Source organism: Heloderma suspectum, chromosome 2 (assembly GCF_057233095.1).
Source record: "Heloderma suspectum isolate Gila_16-S chromosome 2, 16-S_ref, whole genome shotgun sequence".
Lineage (NCBI taxonomy): Eukaryota > Metazoa > Chordata > Lepidosauria > Squamata > Helodermatidae > Heloderma > Heloderma suspectum.
The window spans coordinates 935,912-955,993 of NC_139459.1; the positions used below are offsets into that span (position 1 = coordinate 935,912).

Below are 20,082 nucleotides of genomic sequence, written 5' to 3' on the forward strand. Positions count from 1 at the left end.
AGCTCAATGCTGTTGTTGGTGCAGTTCCAGTCTTTTATCAGTTTCGACTGGTTCGCCAGCTGCGGCCCCTCCTGAACAGCAAGACATAGCTTGGCCACGGTGGTACAGGTACCAGTGACCTCAAGCCTGGATCACTGCAGTGCGCTCTGAGTGGGGCTGCCCTTAAGGCTGCTCCGGAAGCTGGAGCTAGTGCAGAACGCACCGGCTGTTGTCAGGAGCTGCCCCTTTTCAGCATGCAACTCCTTTGCTGAGGGAGCTGCACTGGCTGCCTATCTGCTAGTGGGCCAGGTTTAAGGTTTCAGCACTAGTGTACAAAGACCTAAAGAATTTGGGACCAGGATACCCGAGAGAGCGCTTCTCCCTTACCAGCCTGTCCAGTCACCGAGTTCATCCGAGGACATGTTCCTGGTGGCTCCACATGGACCCATGGCCTGACTGGAGTCCACCAGGAAAAGAGCCTTCAGTGTGGCGGCCCCCCCTCTGTGGAACTCCCTGCCCCTGGAGGTCGGGCAGGCACCAACACTGCGCTGTTTCCAGCACCTACCGAAAACAGCACTGATCCAGGAGGCATTCCTAAATTGACCAGTCATGGTTTCTGCAGGCATTGTTTTTCTAAGTATAATTTTAATGCAATGATTCAATCTTTTTATTCTATGACTGTTTTATCTTTTGTGTTCACTGCTCCAAAATCTGTTTTAGATATCAAGCAGTATACAAATATTGTAAGTAAATAAATAAACTTAAATCAAGGATGTATTTAATTTCAAACGTCAAAACCTGGCATGTGACATTTGTTAATTTGGCATCATTTATGATTAAACATGTTAAATATTGGTGGCACAATCATAGAACCCAGATGCACGGAGAGGGAGCTGGGAGCAGCAGGGTGAGTAGGCCCAGAGAAGGGCGGGCAAAGGAAAAGGATTTCAGCCCAGAGAACTGCCCCCTCTCCTCTCTTCCACCCCACTGCCACTTGCCCTGTGCACCTGACAGGGTGCACTGGGGTGGTGCCAGTCCTGTCATGAGCCATGTCAGCGGCACCTCATCAAAATGGGGGGAGGTATGGAGTGGCGTACCGCAGGGCTCGGTCCTAGGCCCAGCACTCGCCCAACATCTTTCATTAATGACCTGGAGGAAGGTGGAGGGGGGATGCTTATCAAATTTGCAGATGACACCAAATTGGCTGGGATAGCTAATACCTTAGAAGACCGAAACCTCATTCAAAATTATTTTGACAGGTTACAACACTGGGCAGAAAATAACAGAATAATGCAGCTTAACAGAGAAAGAAAAGAGAAAATGTACAGGTATAAGCTGGAGGATTCCTGGGTTGCCAATAGTATGTGTAAAAAGGATCTTGGGAGTCGTAATTGATCACAAGCTGAATATGAGTCAGATGTGGCTGCAAAAAAGGCAAAGGCAATTGTAGGATACATCAAAAGAAGTATAGTTTCAAAATCACAGGAATAGCTCCACTCAACTCTGGGCTGCTCAGACCTCACCTCAAATTCTGTGTCGTTCTGGACACACTTGAAGGAGGATTCAGATAAATTGGAACTAGCTCAGAGAAAGGCAACAAAGATCATCAGAGGACTAGAAGCCAAGTCCTATGAGGAAAGATGGGAGGAATTAGGCATGTTTAGCCTTCAGAACCGAAGGCGGGGGGGGGGGGGGCAGGATAGCACTTCCCAAGTAACTCAAGGGCTGTCACACAGCAGAGGGCCGCAACCTGTTCTCCATCATCCAAGGATACAGAGTAACGTGCTTAAGTTACAGGAAGGCAGATTTCGGCTGGACATCAGGGAAAACTTCCTAAGGGTCAGAGCAGTCTGACAACGGAACCACCTGCCCAGGGAGGCAGTGGGCTCTCTGTCACTGGAGGCCTTCAGGAGACTGGGCAGCCATCTGCCAGGGATACGAAAACCTGCATTCCTGCTCTGAGCAGGGGGCTGGACCCGATGGCCTCAGCAGCCCCTCCCACCCCTAGAAGCCTAAGATTCTATGTGCTTCTGCCTCCTGTTAAGTATCAAGACCCCACAAGGCAGGCAATCCTCCCTACAGGAACCGCTGCCAGCCCATCCCTGCTTCTTTCGCCCGCTGAATGCTGCACTGGAACAGGGGGCTCCCAGTTCAGTTAAAGGGAAAGGCGGCTGGGCCGCTCCCCACCTCCCCCTCCCGAGGAAGGGTCGCCCCTGCTTTGTCCACAGGACCAGGCTCTATGCTGTTGGGAACAGGGAGAATGATCCACTTCATTAGGCTGGCTCTCCAGAGACCATCTAGTCCAACCCCTCCTCCCCCAAGTTAGAACCAGCAGCCCCCATACACCTCACTCCTGCAGCAACGGACGTGAATGGGAATAACTGGCATCAATGCAAGCAGCCCCTGTGGCCAACGCATCTTAAACGTCTAGGAAAGCAAACATCGAAGTAGGAGAGCCAAGAGCAAGAGAAGCCACCTCCCTTCACGTCCATTCCTGTGGCCCACTTCAGGACATTTCCTCTTGGGATCCATGCGGTGCTTTAAGGGTGGCTTGCCTCGATTTCAAGGAGCCCCTCTCCACTCCCAGAGCCTCCCTGGGTCTTGGCTGCTCCAGCTCTCCCCAAGGGGTCCGTCTGGAAACGTCTCTGACCCTAGTGCCCAGAGCCGCCCTTCAGAACACGGGTGGGGGTGCTGCCACGGCTGCACCCTCCTCTCCCCACTCCTCAAGAAGGCCCCTTTGGCACCCTGGCTCAGCCCTCCCCCCAACCCCAAGCGGAGACTGGCTGCAGGCAGCCAGAGCCGCCAGTTCTCCCACCCTCCTCCTGTCGACACTGAGAAGACAGCGGGGTCCTCCTGCTGCCCCTGCCAAGGGATGGCCATGCCCACCGAGGCTGCCCTACAGAGCAGCACCAAGGAAGGGGGCCTTGCTCCAGTGGCTGGAGCAGACCGGCCCCTCGAGCACGCGCCAGCCCAATGCTGCACACCGGAGCCCTTGGCAGAGCTGCCCCACCACCCCACTGGACACGCACGGGCGCACACGCCGGGCCCCTCAACCAATCTTCCTTTATTGATACAAAGGCGGATAGCTGTGTCTCCAGCCACGAAGGGCCAGGCGGGAAGGAAGCCTTCCTCCCCCCGCTCCAGGCCAGGCCCTTCTGCCTTCCCAGCTGGCAATCCAAGTGCGCACGGCAGAGACAGACAGACACCCAGCTGCCTCACCCTGCCAGCCGCCCCCTCCCCGATTCCTGATCCGGGGGGGGGGGGGGTCGTCCAGGACTCAGAAAGTCTGCGGTGCGTTCTGTGGTTCAGGGACAGGTCCTCAGGAGCTTCGAATACAATGCCCCAGAAGTGCTTTGGGGGTGCAAGTCCTGTTGCCCCCCCGCCCCCATCCCACACTCCTGGTCTCTTTGTTGTGCTGAGAAATGCTCCTGAAGGCACAGCAGCTGCATCCCCCACCCCTCCAAATACGGGCTGGGGCGAGGGCTCAGGATCCCGGCTGCATCGTCATCCTGCTCCGCAGGCCTGGGGATGGACAAGAGGCGCATCAGTGGAGTGGCAGCGGAAGCAACGGGCTGAGGTGTGGTGGGGAAGGGGGGCTGCCCCAGAGACGGGGCCGCATGCAGGGGGGCCCAGGCACGGGCTGCAGCCTTGAACCAGGGCTGGCCTGTGTCTCCGGGACTGTCGCTGGCCATACTCACACAAGAGAAAGTGGTGCAGGTTCTGCTTAGAGCCCCCAGATAGGAGGTAGGCCCAGATGGCGGCAGCTGCCATGAGCAGGTAGGCGGGGAGGAGGCTGCCCAGGTAGAAGGGGTTCCAGAACGTCTGCAAGAAGAGCAGGAGGAGGCAGGGTGGCGGTGAGGAGCCAGCCAGGCGGGCCCGGGGACAGTGGGACTCTCATGAGACCAGCCAAGCTCTGGGCCCTCCCATTCCGAGGCTCTGCTGGTGACAGGGGGGCCCAGGGACCTCTGCCCCCGCCCCGTCTGGGGCATTGCCCTCAATCCAACCTTCCTGGTGAGGCTTCAGCCCACAGCTGCTTCTACCTTTCAAGGGGTGGTAGGAGAAAGAAAAAGGGAGCTGATGATGCAACACCGGGCCTTGTTCGTTGGCATGGCTAGAGCTCCTGCCTAGCCCTCCGCGGGCACCTACCCCCACCCCATGGTTGGAACTGCACAGGGCCGGGGGCAGAGTCCCCGTCATCGCACGGCCATCACATGGCCCTGCCATCATCCCCACGCTGGAGGCGGAGGTCGGGAGCACGGAGCTAGCTCTACACCTGCAGGCTCCGCGGATAAGTTTGGGCGCCAGAGCCCAGCCACCCCGCTGGATGACAGGTAGGAAGATGGCGAGAACGCCATGGCATCACCGGCAAGGCCGCCCCCTGAAGGCAGGCCAGCGCACACCCTCGTGCTGCTTCTGTGGCAGGGAAGGAGCTCTCCTCCGCCACAAACATGGCATTCCAAGTAACCACAGCTTAGTCCGCCCAGGACAGAGGTGCTCAGAGAGATGGTGCTCAGGCTGTTCTAGTCAGGGCTGCATTCGCCTTACAGGCCCAAGCTCACAGTCTGGGTTCTCTGGAGGCTAAATTAGAGGAAAGCTAAAATGCCTAGGAAAATAAAAAGGTCTTCACCTGCCACCAAAAGGAATACATGAAGGTGCCAGGCGAACAACACTACAAGCGAGAAGGAACTTGGAATTGTTGTCCATCACAAACTGAAGATGAGCCAACAATGTGATGTGGCTGCAAAAAAGGCCAATGCTCTTTTGGGCTGCATTCATAGAAGCATCGCTTCCAAATCCTGGGAAGTACTAGTCCCCCTCTACTCAGCACTGGTTAGGCCTCATCTGGAGTACTGTGTCCAGTTCTGGGCACCACACTTTAAGAAGGATGCAGACAAACTGGAGAGGGTTCAGAGGAGGGCAACAAAGATGATCAGGGGACTGGAAACAAAGCCCTATGAGGAGAGACTGAAAGAACTGGGCATATTTAGCCTTGAGAAGACTGAAGGGAGATAGGATAGCGCTCTTCAAGTCCTTGAAAGGTTGTCCCAGAGAGGAAGGCCAGGATCTCTTCTTGATCATCCCAGAATGCAAGACATGGAAGAATGGGCTCAAGTTACAGGAAGCCAGATTCCGGCTGAACATTGGGAGAAACGTCCTGACTGTTAGAGCAATACGACAATGGAACTAATTACCTGGGGAGGTGGTGGGCTCTCCCACACTGGAGGTGTTCAAGATGAGGCTGGACAGCCATCTGTCAGGGATGCTCTGACTTGGATTCCTGCACTGAGCAGGGGGTTGGACTCGATGGCCTAGTAGGCCCCTTCCAACCCTACTATTCTATGATTCTATGAACCTCACTAGGGAGCTCATTGCACAGCTGGGGTGCCGTAGCAGAAAAAGCCCTCCTCCTGGTAGCCACCCACCTCACGTCCTTAGGCAGGGGCTCACGGAGAAGGGCCGCTGAGGATGACCTTAAGGTCTGGGCAGGCACATATGGGAGGCGATCCTTCAGATAACCTGGCCCCAAGCTGTTAAGGGCTTTGAATGTTAATACCAGCACTTTGAATTGGGCCCGGAAATGGACTGGCATATTATGCTGGTGCTTGAAGAAATGAACAGCCTTCCAGTCCATTTCTGGGCACTATTCAAAGTCATATCATAGAATCATAGAATAGTAGGGTTGGAAGGGGCCTACAAGGCCATCGAGTCCAACCCCCTGCTCAATGCAGGAATCCAAGTCAGAGCATCCCTGACAAATGGCTGTCCAGCCTCGTCTTGAAGGCCTCCAGTGTGGGAGAGCCCACCACCTCCCTAGGGAATTGGTTCCATTGCTGTATTGCTCTAATAGTCAGGAAGTTTTTCCTGATGTTCAGCCGGAATCTGGCTTCCTGTAACTTGAGCCCATGATTCCGTGTCCTGCAGTCTGGGATGATCGAGAAGACATCCTGGCCTTCCTCCCTGTGACAACCTTTCAAGTACTTGAAGAGCGCTATCCGATCTCCCCTCGGTCTTCTCTTCTCCAGGCTAAACATGCCCAGTTCTTTCAGTCTCTCTTCATAGGGCTTTGTTTTCAGTCCCCTGATCTTCTTAGCTGCCCTCCTCTGAACCCTCTCCAGTTTGTCTGCATCCTTCCTAAAGTGTGGTGCCCAGAACTGGACACAGTATTCCAGATGAAGCCTAACCAGTGCTGAGTAGAGGGGGACTAGTACCCCTTGTTTTGCTGAAGGGCAGTATACAAATATACCAACTACAACTCCAGACTCCACCCGGTACCAGCCGAGAGTGTTGGACTGGGAGCCAGGAGATCCGGGTTCTAGTCCCCACTCGGCCATGGAAGCTCACTGGGTGACTTTGGGCCAGTCACAGACTCTCAGCCCAACCTACCTCACAGGGTTGTTGTTGTGAGGATAAAATGGAGAGGAGGATTATGTACGCCGCCTTGGGTTTCTTAAAGAGGAAAAATGTCAGGATATAAATGTAATAAATAAATTAATTATTTAAGGGCACCAGTTAGAGAAAAAGCCCTCGATGACATGGCAGTTTTGGATTTACCAAGCAATACTGGGAATTTTCCCCTTCATGGATCACTGCCTTGTTGTGGCGAAGGGGCTTGCGTAACTCAGTGAAGCCATAAGCTATGCCGTGCAGGGCCACCCAAGACGGACAGGTCATGGCAGAGAGTTCTGACAAAATGTGGTCCACTGGAGAAGGAAATGGCAACCCACTCCAGTATTCTTGCCAAGAAAACCCCATGGAACGTATCACAAGGCTAAAAGAGATGACGCCGGAAGATGAGCCCCTCAAGTCGGAAGGTGTCCAATATGCTACTGGGGAAGAGCAGAGGGTATTTCCAAGTAGCGCCAGAAAGAGTGAAGCGGCTGGGCCAAACCCAAAAGGACACTCAGCTGTGGATGTGTCTGGTGGTGAAAAGAAAATCCGATGCTGTAAAGAACAATATTGTTTAGGAACCTGGAATGTCAGATCAATGAATCAAGGTAAGCTGGAGGTGGTCAAACATGAGATGGCAAGATTGAACATCGACATCTTGGGAATCAGCGAACTAAAATGGACAGGCACGGGCGAATTTCATTCAGGTGACCATCATATCTACTATTGTGGGCAAGAATCCCTTAGAAGAAATGGAGTAGCACTCATAGTCAACAAAAGGGTGGGAAAAGCAGTACTGGGGTACAATCTTAAAAATGATAGAATGATCTCAGTACGAATCCAAGGCAAACCATTCAACATCACAGTAATTCAAGTCTATGCCCCAACCACTGAGGCCAAAGAAGCTGAGGTTGATCGGTTCTATGAAGACCTACAACACCTTCTAGAACTAACACCAAAAAAAGATGTCCTCTTCATCATAGGGGATTGGAATGCTAAAGTAGGAAGTCAAGAAATCACCGGGATAACAGGCAGGCATGGCCTTGGTGTACAAAATGAAGCAGGACAAAAGCTAATAGAGTTTTGCCAAGAGAACATGCTGATCATAGCAAACACTCTTTTCCAACAGCACAAGAGGCGACTCTACACATGGACATCACCAGATGGTCAATATCGAAATCAGATTGATTATGTCCTTTGCAGCCAAAGATGGAGAAGCTCCATACAGTCAGTCAAAACAAGACCTGGAGCTGACTGTGGCTCAGATCATGAGCTGCTTCTTGCAAAATTTCGGCTTAAATTGAAGAACGTCGGGAAAACCACTAAACCGTTCAGGTATGACCTAAATCATATCCCTGATGAATATACAGTGGAGGTGAGGAATAGATTTCAGGGATTAGACCTGATAGACAGAGTGCCTGAGGAACTATGGACGGAGGTCCGTAACATTGTTCAGGAGGCAGCAACTCAATCCGTCCCAAAGAAAAAGAAATGCAAGAAAGCCAAGTGGCTGTCTGATGAGGCTTTACAAGTCGCTCACGAAAGAAGGGAAGCGAAAAGCAAGGGAGAAAGGGGAAGATATACCCAACTGAATGCAGAGTTCCAGAGAATAGCAAGGAGAGACAAGAAGGCCTTCTTAAATGAACAATGCAAAGAAATCGAGGAAAACAACAGAATGGGAAAGACTAGAGATCTCTTCAAGAAAATTGGAGATCTCAAGGGAACGTTTTGTGCAAAGACGGGCATGATAAAGGACAAAGAAGGCAGGGACCTAACAGAAGCAGATGAGATTAAGAAGAGGTGGCAAGAATACACAGAAGAACTATACAGGAAAGATCTGAATGTCCCTGATAGCCATGATAGTGCGGTCACTGAACTTGAGCCGGACATCCTAGAGAGTGAAGTCAAGTGGGCCTTAGGAAGCATTACTAACACCAAAGCTAGCGGAGATGACAGTATTCCAGCCGAGCTATTTAAAATCCTAAAAGATGATGCTGTTAAAGTGCTGCATTCAATATGCCAACAAATCTGGAACACTCAACAGTGGCCACAAGACTGGAAAAGGTCAGTTTACATTCCAATTCCAAAGAAGGGCAACGCCAAAGAGTGTTCAAACTACCGCACAATTGCGCTCATTTCACATGCCAGCAAGGTGATGCTCAACATCCTACAAGCTAGGCTTCAGCAGTATGCGAACCGAGAACTACTGGAAGTACAAGCGGGGTTTCGAAGAGGCAGAGGAACTAGAGATCAAATCGCCAACATTCGCTGCATCATGGAGAAAGCAAGAGAATTCCAGAAAAACATCTATTTCTGCTTCATTGACTACGCTAAAGCCTTTGATTGTGTGGATCACAACAAACTGTGGCAAATTCTTAAAGTGATGGGAGTACCAGACCACCTTACCTGTCTCCTGAGAAACCTGTACGAGGGTCAAGAAGCAACAGTAAGAACCAGACATGGAACAACCGAGTGGTTCAAAATTGGGAAAGGAGTACGACAAGGCTGCATATTGTCACCCTGCTTATTTAACTTATATGCAGAGTACATCATGAGAAATGCCGGGCTGGATGAATCAGAGGTCGGAATTAAGATTGCCGGGAGAATTATCAACAACCTCCGATATGCAGACGATACCACCCTAATGGCAGAAAGCGAAGAGGATCTCAAGAGCCTCTTGTTGAGGGTGAAAGAGGAGAGTGCAAAAGCTGGTTTGAAACTCAACATTAAAAAAACTAAGATCATGGCATCTGGCCCTATCACTTCCTGGCATATAGAAGGGGAAGAAATGGAAGCAGTGACAAATGTTACTTTCTTGGGCTCCAAGATCACTGCAGATGGTGACTGTAGCCATGAAATTAAAAGATGCTTGCTCCTTGGGAGGAAAGCTATGGCCAAACTAGACAGCATAGTAAGAAGCAGAGACATCACCTTGCCGACAAAGGTCCGTCTAATCAAAGCTATGGTTTTCCCAGTAGTAATGTATGGCTGTGAGAGCTGGACTATAAGGAAGGCTGAGCGCCGAAGAATTGATGCTTTCGAACTGTGGTGCTGGAGAAGACTCTTACGAGTCCCCTGGACTGCAAGGAGGTCAAATCAGTCCATCCTAAAGGAAATCAACCCTGAGTGCTCATTGGAAGGACAGATAATGAAGCTGAAGCTCCAATATTTTGGCCACCTAATGCGAAGAGAAAACTCCCTGGAAAAGACCCTGATGCTGGGAAAGACTGACGGCAAAAGGAGAAGGGGACGGCAGAGGATGAGATGGCTAGATAGCATCACCGATGCAATGAACATGAACTTGAGCACGCTCCGGGAGAGAGCGCAGGACAGGAAGGCCTGGCGTGCTATAGTCCATGGGGTCACGAAGAGTCGGACACGACTGAACGACAGAACAACAACAACTGGGAATTTTAGTTTCCATTGCAGCAGCTGTCGCCCTCGGACATGGCTTGAGTAGTTCCTCACACATGGTTTAAAATCCTCTCCCTGCCCTCTGCAGCCTGACTGTGGAACTCCCTGCCTCCAGGTGTTTGCTTGGCTCTTGCACAGAAGGTCGCCTGCCACCAAGAATTTTCAGCAAGCATTTAACTTGTCTTCTGCTTGATCTTCTTAAGTCACTCTGTGGTATCTCTGACTTGCTCCATTTATTGTCTTGGCTTGTTGGACCATCTTTTATAAATCTAAGGCTTGGAAGAGGAGGAATTGACCTGGCTTGCACAATCACCGCAGCTCACTGCGGCTTTTCAATGGTGGGTTCTGGTAGCTGCGGGCACCAAGTTGCCAATCCAAGCCCCTGCTACCACAGCTTCTCATTCCGTGCACACCTGCTGAGGGTGGGTAGCTGGGCTGGGTGACAAGTCACCCAGAACCCCTGGGCTGTTTTAGGGTTGTGGGTGGCTTGTCAACCACCCCAACACACCCTCCTCACGTTTGTATGTAACAAGAGGTTATGGCATGCCCCCGCTGTGCCCCGAATATTCAAAATGCTGGCTGCCACTGCAACGAGAAGCCCCATGGAGAAACGCACCCAGTGTGGCTTCTTGTTATGTGTGACCTGGGCCGTTGCATTTTAGTTTGAACTGGGATCCGTCTGTCTGTTCTCTTACAATAGAGTTCTTGTTTTTTTAGGATTTGTAATAAGTTCTTTGCAAATTGATATGGAGAACAAGGTTATGCATGGCTTCCAGTCACCATGACTATATACTGCTCCCGGATCAGACACAGGAGGGTTCTGAATATCAGTTGCTGGGAACAACAGTGGGAGGGGAGGGGAGGGCTGTTATTCTCATGTCCTGCCTGGGAGCTTCCCAGGCGGCCTCTGGTTGGCCCCTGCAGGAAACAGGATGCTGATCCGGAGAGGCACTGGGTCTGAGCCAGCCTCAGGGCTCTCCTTATATTCTCACACCAGCTTGCTTGCACCCAGTGCCTGAACAAGTTTGCTTAAACTACGAACTGTGCTCTAATCGTTCTTTTTTGGGAAGCTGAAAGAACTCAGTGCTGGAATGTCCCAAATGGATGAACTCACCTGCCAATCAGGTCTCTGCTTGTTTAGTAATAGAACAGAGGATAGAATACAAGATATACTGCTCCCCTTTTATTCTGACATGTTGGACAATCTAGCCGAGCCAAAGGCCCCTCCATGCACAGAGGATGGAAAACTCCCTCTTGGATTCATTATCTATCAGAGCTATTCACCATAACCAGGACTCGAGTCATATTGATTCAGGTGTACTGATGGGCATGGGGGGTCAAATCCACCAAACCCCCAGATAACCCGAGTCAGAACTGTGCCTGCTCCCCTCACCCCAACCTCTCCCCGCCCCACAATCTGCTGTTACTTACGAGGCAAGAGACGATGAGGTGGGTGAGTACAACCACACCAACCTCCCACCACCGCCGAGTCTCACAGCCATGGAAGAAGATGATTCCCCAGAATGTGTGCAGAAAGATCATTACCAGCGTCATAAAGGCTGCAGGAGACACAGAGGGTTAGAAAGAGCAGGTGGGGTGGGGGCCATGGGGCCGGGGGTGACCTTACCTGAAGTCAGGAAGTAGAGCTCAGAGTCCCCGTGGATGCCGACTGTGCCTGGCCCCAGGGAGTCCGCCAGGAGGTTGATCATGGAGAAGGCGCCACTCATGAGCCCAAAGCCCAGGCCAGCCACTGCCGGGCAGAAGGCACAGCGTTCAGACCCTGCCCACGGAGCCACCGCCACCTCCTTCCACGCCAGACTACACGGCCTGTCCAGCCCAGTATTGCCAGCTCACAGCTCTCTACGAGCCCAGGGTGTTTCCCTGGGCTACGACCCCGATATCTGAATATACTAGGGATTCAATCCAGGACCTTCTGCATTTACCACTGAGCTACAGTCCTGCCCGCAAATAAAGTAAGATTCCAGTCCTCATGGTTCTGAATAAAGGGATGACTTAAACAGGAACACAGGAACCTGCCTTCTGTCATCAGGGCCTGGGTCCACCTAGCCCAGCATTCTCGACAGCAATGACAGCAGGTTCAGACAGGTGTTTTCCCAAACCTACCTGGATGTCACAGATTCATAGAACAGTAGGATTGGAGGGGGCCTGCAAGGCCGTCGAGTCCACCCCTGCTCAGTGCAGGAGTCCAGGTCAGAGCACCCCTGCCAGGTGGCTGTCCAGCCTCGTCCTGAATGCCTCCAGGGTGGGAGAGCCCGCCGCCTCCCTATGTACCAGGGCTGAGCTCAGGACCTTCCGCACGCAAAGCAGGCACTGCTCTTCCTCAGACCAACCTGAGGGGTGTCATGAAAGAGCCTCTCCCAGGTAGCGTGAGCTGCAGAATACCCATCCGGGGGGCGGGAGAAGGACAAGGCAGCCACTGCCCTCAAGTCTGGCCTGGTGGCTGCCCAGCGGAGGCATCTAGTGGCCCCTGTGGGATGCTGGAGGCTGGACTAGTGAAGCTCCCTGCATCAGGGCTCCTCGTCGGTCCCCTCCCTGGAGACAGCCAGTCTCTGCCTCCGCTCCTTTCTGATCTGCCTCAGTCAGCCGGGGCGGGGGCTGCTAGCCTCTGCCTCAAACAGCCCCGCACACCCAGCAAGCCGCCTGCTCAGCTGTCGGGGCCCCTGCCTGGGCTGAAATGCTTGTCTGCACCGCAAGGGGGGGGGCTCAAGAAGCCCCCACCCTTTCCTTAAAGTCAGAGCCCCTCAGATACATCTTTGCACCAAGAGCCCCTGCCCCGCAAGCAGCTTTCCACTCTCTCCCCCTCCTCCAGAGGCTGGAGAGATGGCTCTGAAGCCCAGACGAGCCCTGCATGTATATACTGTGTGAGCTTGCAAGAGACACAGACTCCCTTTGCCCGAGTCTCTCGACCCCCAGGAGATCCCCCCACGCCCCCCACAAGTCCCTCCAGAAACGTACCATACGCCATCTGCTGGATGGAGATGGGAGAGCAGCCGTCGTCACTGAGGGCCAGCAGCCCCTCAATCGCCTTCCTGGGCAGGAGGGAAGAGAGCAAAAGGAGAGCATTGCAGGAAATGACACAGAGCAGCATGGCAGCAAAGCATTCCCAACACTCGCTAATATTAATGCAGCGACGTAGGTCAACTCCCACAATGGCTGTACATTTTCCCAGAAAAGTATCAAGTGTACATCATACTGGACTGACACATAGGAATCACTTTCAGATATAGGGGCATCGGGTGTTGAACATGTGTGCACATGTGCAGCTGACTGAATCTCTGAGCATGGTAGCAACTCATGTATGAAAAAGATGGTATGGGCACAGTTCATATTCATAGAATCATAGGACGGTTGGAAGGGGCCTACAAGGCCATCGAGTCCAGCCCCCTGCTCAGTGCAGGAATCCAAGTCAGAGCATCCCTGACAGATGGCTGGCCAGCCTCGTCTTGAAGGCCTCCAGTGTGGGAGAGCCCACCACCTCCCCAGGTAATTGGTTCCATGGTCGTATTGCTCTGACACTCAGGAGGTTTTTCCTGATGTTCAGCCGGAATCTGGCTTCCTGTCACTTGAGCCCATTCTTCCGTGTCCTGCACTCTGGGATGATCAAGAAGAGATCCTGGCCTTTTTCTCTGTGACCTTTCAAGTGCTTGAAGAGTGCTATCATATCTCTGCTCAGCCTTCTCTTCTCAAGGCTAAACATGCCCAGTTCATTCAGTCTCTCTTCATAGGGCTTTGTTTCCAGTCCCCTGATCATCTTTGTTACCCTCCTCTGAACCCTCTCCAGTTTGTCTGCATCCTTCTTCAAGTGTGGTGCCCAGAACTGGACACAGTACTCCAGATGAGGCCTAACCAGTGCTGAGGAGAGGGGAACTAGTACTTCCCGGGATTTGGAAGCGATGCTTCTATGAATGCAGCCCAAAAGAGCATTGGCTTTTTTTGCAGCCACATCACATTGTTGGCTCATATTCAGCTTGTGATCGACAACAATGCCAAGATCCTTCTCGCTTGTAGTGTTGTTGAGCCACGTATCCCTCATCTTGTAACTGTGCATTTGGTTTCTTTTTCCTAGGTGCAGAACTTGGCATTTGTCCCTATTCAATGTCATTCCGTTGTTTTCTGCCCAGCGCTCCAGTCTATCCAGATCACTTTGAATTTTGTTTCTGTCTTCCAAAGAATTAACTATCCCGCCCAATTTGGTGTCATCTGCAAATCTGATCAGCATTCCCTGCACCTCCTCCTCCAAGTCATGAATACAAATGTTGAAGAGCACTGGGCCCAGGACTTAGCCCTGCGCTACCCCACTCGTTACCTCTCCCCAGTTGGAGAAGGTCCCATTGATAAGCACTCTTTGAGTCCAATTCTGTAGCCAACTGTGGATCCACCGGATCGTTGTTTCATCTAGCCCACTTTGAGCTCGTTTGCTCATCAGGATATCATGGGGCACTTTGTCGAAAGCTTTGCTGAAGTTGAGGTATATGACGTCTACAGCATTCCCACGGTCCACAAGGGAGGTGACTTGATCAAAAAATGAGATCAGATTTGTCTCGTAGGACTTGCTTTTGACAAATCCATGTTGGCTTCGAGTAATCACGGCATTCTTGTCAAGGTGCTTCCAGATGGATTGCTTTATGATCTGCTCCAGAATTTTCCCAGGGATTGATGTCAGACTGACTGGCCTGTAGTTCCCAGGTTCCTCCTTTTCACCCTTTTTGAAGATAGGGACAATGTTAGCCCTCCTCCAGTCATTTGGCACTTCCCCTGTCCTCCATGATTTCTCAAAGAGAATAGACAGCAGTTCTGAGAGTTCTTCTGCCAGTTCCTTTATGACTCTAGGATGCAGTTCATCTGGCCCTGGAGATTTGAACTCATTCAAAGTAATGAGGTGTTCCTTGACCATATGCCTGTCGATCTCAAGCTGCAATCCTGCCCCTTCAGCCTGTACTTCGCCTTTGCCAGGGGGGTCATAGACCCTCTTTTGGGAGAAGACTGAGCCAAAGTAGGAATTGAGCACCTCTGCCTTTTCTAGGTCATCTGTCATCCTTTTGCCATCCTCATTTAATAGCTGAACCACCATTTCTTTCCTCCGCCTTTTACTATGCACGTAGCTGAAGAAAGCCTTTTTGTTGTTTTTAGCATCCCTTGCTAACCTCAGCTCATTCTCAGCTTTAGCCTTCCTGACGCCATCCCTGCAATTCTGTGCTATCTGCCTGTACTCTTCCTTTTTTACTTGGCCTTCTTTCCACTTCTTATATGTGTCCTTTTTTCTTTTCAGGTCATCCCTAAGCTTTTTGTGAAGCCACATTGGCTTCTTCTGTTGTCTTCCACCTTTTCTTCTTGTTGGAATTGCTTGTGATTGTGCCTTGAGAATTTCCTTTTTTAAAAGCTCCCACCCATCTTGGACTCCTTTTCTCGCTAGCATCGCTTGCCATGGGACCTTACTGATCATTGTTCTGAGTTTATGAAAATCAGCTTTCCTAAAATCCAGGGTACGCGTTTGACTACACTCGGCTTTTGCTTCCCTTAGAACCAAGAACTCCAGTACAACATGGTCGCTTTCCCCCAGAGTTCCTGTAACTTCTACTTTATCCACTCAGTCATCTCTGTTGGTTAGGATCAAGTCAAGGATCGCCGATCCTCTAGTTCCTTCCTCTCCTTTCTGTAGGAGGTAGTTATCCGCCACACAAGTCAGGAATTTCCTGGAGGGGCCATGTTTTGCAGAATTTGTCTCCCAACAAATATCGGGGAAACTGAAGTCCCCCATTACTACTGCATCATGCTTCCTTAAAACACTGGCTATTTGCTTTTCAAAAGTTTCATCTTGTCTTCTCCTTGATTGGGTGGCCGGTAGTAGACGCCGACCACCAGGTTCCTTTTATTCTTTGCTCCATTTATTTCAACCCAGATGCTCTCGATGGGGCTACCAAGCTCCTCCTCCTGTATTCCTGTGCAGAGAGATGTATTTTTCACATACAGTGCAACCCCACCTCCCTTTCTGTTCCTCCTGTTCTTTTGGAACAAGTTATATCCTTCAACTGCTGTATTCCAGTCATGAGAGTCATCCCACCAAGTCTCAGTTATATCTATCACATCATAATTTCCCTCTTGTATTAAGAGTTCAAGTTTGTTCTGTTTGTTTCCCATACTCTGGGTATTAGTATATAGACATCGAAGACCATGTGCTTCATAGTCTGGCTTCCTTCCTACATGTGTCTGAAGACTATTATTGGGCGCTATCAGAGCTGTTCTCTCCATTGCAGTGCATGCGCCTATGTCCATTGTTACCCCCAACATTACATCTCCCTTCCCCGTAGGATTCAGTTTAAAGCCCTCCTGATGAAGTTCTTCATGCTGTGGCCAAACACATTCTTCCCATCCTTTGTGAGGTGCAACCCGTCCCTAGCCAACAGCCCATCTTCCAGGAAGTATAGCCCGTGGTCCCAGAATCCAAATCTCTCTCATCGGCACCACCTTCGTAGCCACCCGGAGTATTTTTCGTTCCCTTTCTATCCCTCTTCTAACTACTGGAAGGATGGATGAGAAAACTATCTGGGCCCCAAAGTTCTTGAGTTTCCTTCCCAAAGCTTCAAAGTCTGACGTGATCTCTTCGTAGCTCCACTTGGCGGTATCATTTGTTCCCACATGGATGAGAAGAAAGGGATACCTGTCAGTGGGCTTTATGCTTATTTAACTTATATGCAGAGTACATAAACGCCGGGTTGGATGAATCACAGGTTGGAATTAAGATTGCTGGGAGAATTATAACAACCTCAGATACGCAGACGATACCACCCTAATGGCAGAAAGTGATCTAAAGAGCCTCTTGTTGAGGGTGAAAGAGGAGAGTGCAAAAGCTGGTTTGAAACTCAACATTAAAAAAACTAAGATCATGGCATCTGGCCCCATCACTTCCTGGCATATAGAAGGGGAAGAAATGGAAGCAGCGACAGATTTTATTTTCTTGGGCTCTGAGATCACCGCAGACGGTGACTGTAGCCATGAAATTAAAAGACGCTTGCTCCTTGGGAGGAAAGCTATGGCAAACCTAGACAGCATAGTAAGAAGCAGAGACATCACCTTGCTGACAACGGTCCGTCTAATCAAAGCTATGGTTTTCCCAGTAGTAATGTATGGCTGTGAGAGCTGGACTCTAAGGAAGGCTGAGCGCCGAAGAATTAATGCTTTCGAGCTGTGGTGCTGGAGAAGACTCTTACGAGTCCCCTGGACTGCAAGGAGGTCAAATCAGTCCATCCTAAAGGAAATCAACCCTGAGTGCTCATTGGAAGGACAGAGACTTGAGAAGAGAAGACTGAGGGGAGATAGGATAGCACTCTTCAAGTACTTGAAAGGTTGTCACAGAGAAGAAGGCCAGGATCTCTTCTTGATCATCCCAGAGTGCAGGACACGGAAGAATGGGCTCAAGTGACAGGAAGCCAGATTCTGGCTGAACATCAGGAAAAACTTCCTGAGTGTCAGAGCAATACGACAATGGAACCAATGACCTGGGGAGGTGGTGGGCTCTCCCACACTGGAGGCCTTCAAGACGAGGCTGGACAGCCATCTGTCAGGGATGCTCTGACTTGGATTCCTGCAATGAGCAGGGGGTTGGATTCGATGGCCTTGTAGGCCCCTTCCAACCCTATTATTCTATGATTCTATTCTATGACTGAAGCTGAAGCTCAATTATTTTGGCCACCTAATGCGAAGAGAAAACTCCCTGGAAAAGACCCTGATGCTGGGAAAGACTGAAGGCAAAAGGAGAAGGGGACGGCAGAGGATGAGATGGCTAGATAGCATCCCGGATGCAATGAATATGAACTTGAGCACGCTCCGGGAGAGAGCGCAGGACGGGAAGGCCTGGCGTGCTCCGTTCCGTGGGGTCACGAAGAGCCGGACACGACTGAACAACAACAACACCGTGTGGAGGTAGGGGGTGGGGTCGCCTCCCCCAAGAAGTCTGTTGCCTCCTACAGTTCTTCTAAGTTCTCATTCTGGGTACAACGTCGCCCTCTAAGATGTTCCGCGGGGAAGACGCACCGCGGGAGCCGGTCCAAGGCTGCTCCGGTCTTCAGTCGATCGGCCCGGCCAGTCACGCGCTGCAGCCCTGCTTGCTGCGGGCAGCAGAGGCGGCGAGCCCCCCCCCCCCCCGCTGCCTGCGCTGCTTCCGAGCCCCCGGCCAGCCAAGAGGCAGGGCCGGGCCGGGCCGGCCCGCCGCGGCCCCGCTCCCGCCCGCCGCGGGCACCCACCTGAGCAGCTTGTAGTAGAGGAAGCGGAAGGCCTCCTGCAGCAGCACCGAGAAGACCACCCCGGAGACCAGCAGCCCCGCCTGCAGCGCCTCGTCCGCGGGGTCGCCGGCCTTGGCCGCGATGAACCAGACCAGCGCGGAGAGCAGCAGCGAGACCAGCCAGAAGAAGGCCCTGCGGGGGCGGGAGGGTCAGCCCTGCGGCGCCCAGGCCGCCGCGCACCCGCCGGGCCAGGGCGGGAGTCGCGCTGCTGCCGGGGGCCCGCGGCCCCGCCCGGCGCCGCCCCCCCCGCCCGCCCGCCGGCCGCAGCAGCCCCGCCGCAGCCCCGGCGGCCCAGAGGCCGGCCTCCGCCGTCCCCGGGCAGGAGGGCTTCGGCCCGGGCGGGGGGCGGGCGCCCCGCTGCCGGGCTCCCGCCGGCCAGGCCGCGCCGCTGACCCTGCGATGAGGATGATGATGCGGAGCGGCTCGGCCACCACGGTGAGCAGGAAGAGCGCCAGCGCCGGCCCGAAGGCGATGGCGGCGCAGCCGAAGAACACGGGCAGCGTCATGGCGGCGGCGCGTCTCGGGGCCTCCCGCCCGCCGCGCCCCGCCCGCCGCTGACGTCACATCCCGGCTGGGCGGCGGCGGCGGCCCCGGGCCTGCCGGGGAGGCGGCGCCGCGGAGCCGCCGGCGCGGGCGCGTCTCTCCCGGCCGGGGAAGCCGGGCCCGGAGGCGGGGGCGCTTCCCGCGGGCCGCCGGCCGCCCTCCGGGCCGAGCCGCGTTGCGCGCGAGGCGGGCCCGCGCCGCCCGGCCGCGGGACGCGGCTGCGGCGGCGCAGGGAGCGAGCGCGGAAAGCGGGCCCGGGCTTCTGCGCGCCGTGGGGGATGGGACCGGCACGAGGCGCGCAGACCCTCCGACTGTCGGCGTTGGCCCCCCGGCCCCCTCAGAGCTCGGAACTAGCCTCTGGCCGAGGGCGCAAAGGGGACCGAGGCCCCTGAAATCAAAACGGGGCCCCCGGTCGCACATCATTGCTAAAGAGGGACCCCAAGCCACCCTCCAGTCGCAGAGCACGCCAGCCCCCACGGACTGAGCCGGGAAGGCCGTGGATCCGCCGCTCGCGGGCGCAGCCGGGGCACAAAAGCAGGGACCCCAAGGGATCCTCACGATTTTTACAAGAAACACCCCCGACCCCAAACCGTCATATCACAGAGCCCGTCTCCCTCCAGGGACTGAGCCAGAGAAATCACAGATGCACCACTCCTGGAAGCAGCCGCAGCGCAAAACCGGGATCCACAGCAGGGATCCTCTTGATTTTTATGGAGCAAATCCCACAAAACACCATCATATCACAGAGCACATCTGCCTCCATGGTCTGAACGAGAACATTCATGGATCTGCCACTCATGAGCGCAGTCATGGCGCAATAACCTGGATCCGAGGCAGAGATCTTCAGGCATCCTCAGGTTTTTTACAAGAAAGATACCCCCAGACAGCATCATATCACAGAGCACATTTGCCTCCACAGACTGCACCAGAAAAATTGCAGATCTGCCACTTACGGGCACAAGCACAGCACAAAAACATGGATCCGGATCTTATATCTTTACTTGAAAGGTTGTCACAGAGAAGAAGGCCAGGATCTCTTCTTGATCATCCCAGAGTGCAGGACACGGAATAATGGGCTCAAGTTACAGGAAGCCAGATTCCGACTGAACATCAGGAAAAACTTCCTGAGTGTCAGAGCAATACGGCAATGGAACCAATTACCTGGGGAGGTGGTGGGCTCTCCCACACTGGAGGCCTTCAAGACGAGGCTGGACAGCCATTTGTCAGGGATGCTCTGACTTGGATTCCTGCATTGAGCAGGGGGTTGGACTCGATGGCCTTGTAGGCCCCTTCCAACCCTACTATTCTATGATTCTATGATTCTATGATTCTATATGAGATCCACATGTAACCCTGGGCAAATGTACTCAACCAAAATACTGAACCAGTACTTGACTGTTCCAGTACAGTACAAGAGCACTGATTCAAGGCACACATCCTCAGAACTGAACCTTAAAAA

The 20,082-nt window shown here is 52.9% G+C and overlaps 1 protein-coding gene across 1 annotated transcript; it reads right to left on the minus strand.

Moving 5' to 3' along the window:
• Nucleotides 1-3,023: 3,023 nt before the first annotated feature.
• Nucleotides 3,024-18,626, minus strand: LOC146351833 (gamma-secretase subunit Aph-1b-like). The gene is made up of 7 exons (XM_084832682.1): nt 18,474-18,626; nt 18,042-18,212; nt 12,757-12,830; nt 11,408-11,530; nt 11,212-11,339; nt 3,678-3,801; nt 3,024-3,501 (listed from the first exon to the last, which is right to left on the minus strand). The coding sequence occupies exons 1-7, from the start codon at nt 18,584-18,586 to the stop codon at nt 3,464-3,466; spliced, it is 771 nt and encodes a 256-aa protein (XP_084688808.1). The 5' UTR covers nt 18,587-18,626; the 3' UTR covers nt 3,024-3,463.
• Nucleotides 18,627-20,082: the final 1,456 nt, after the last annotated feature.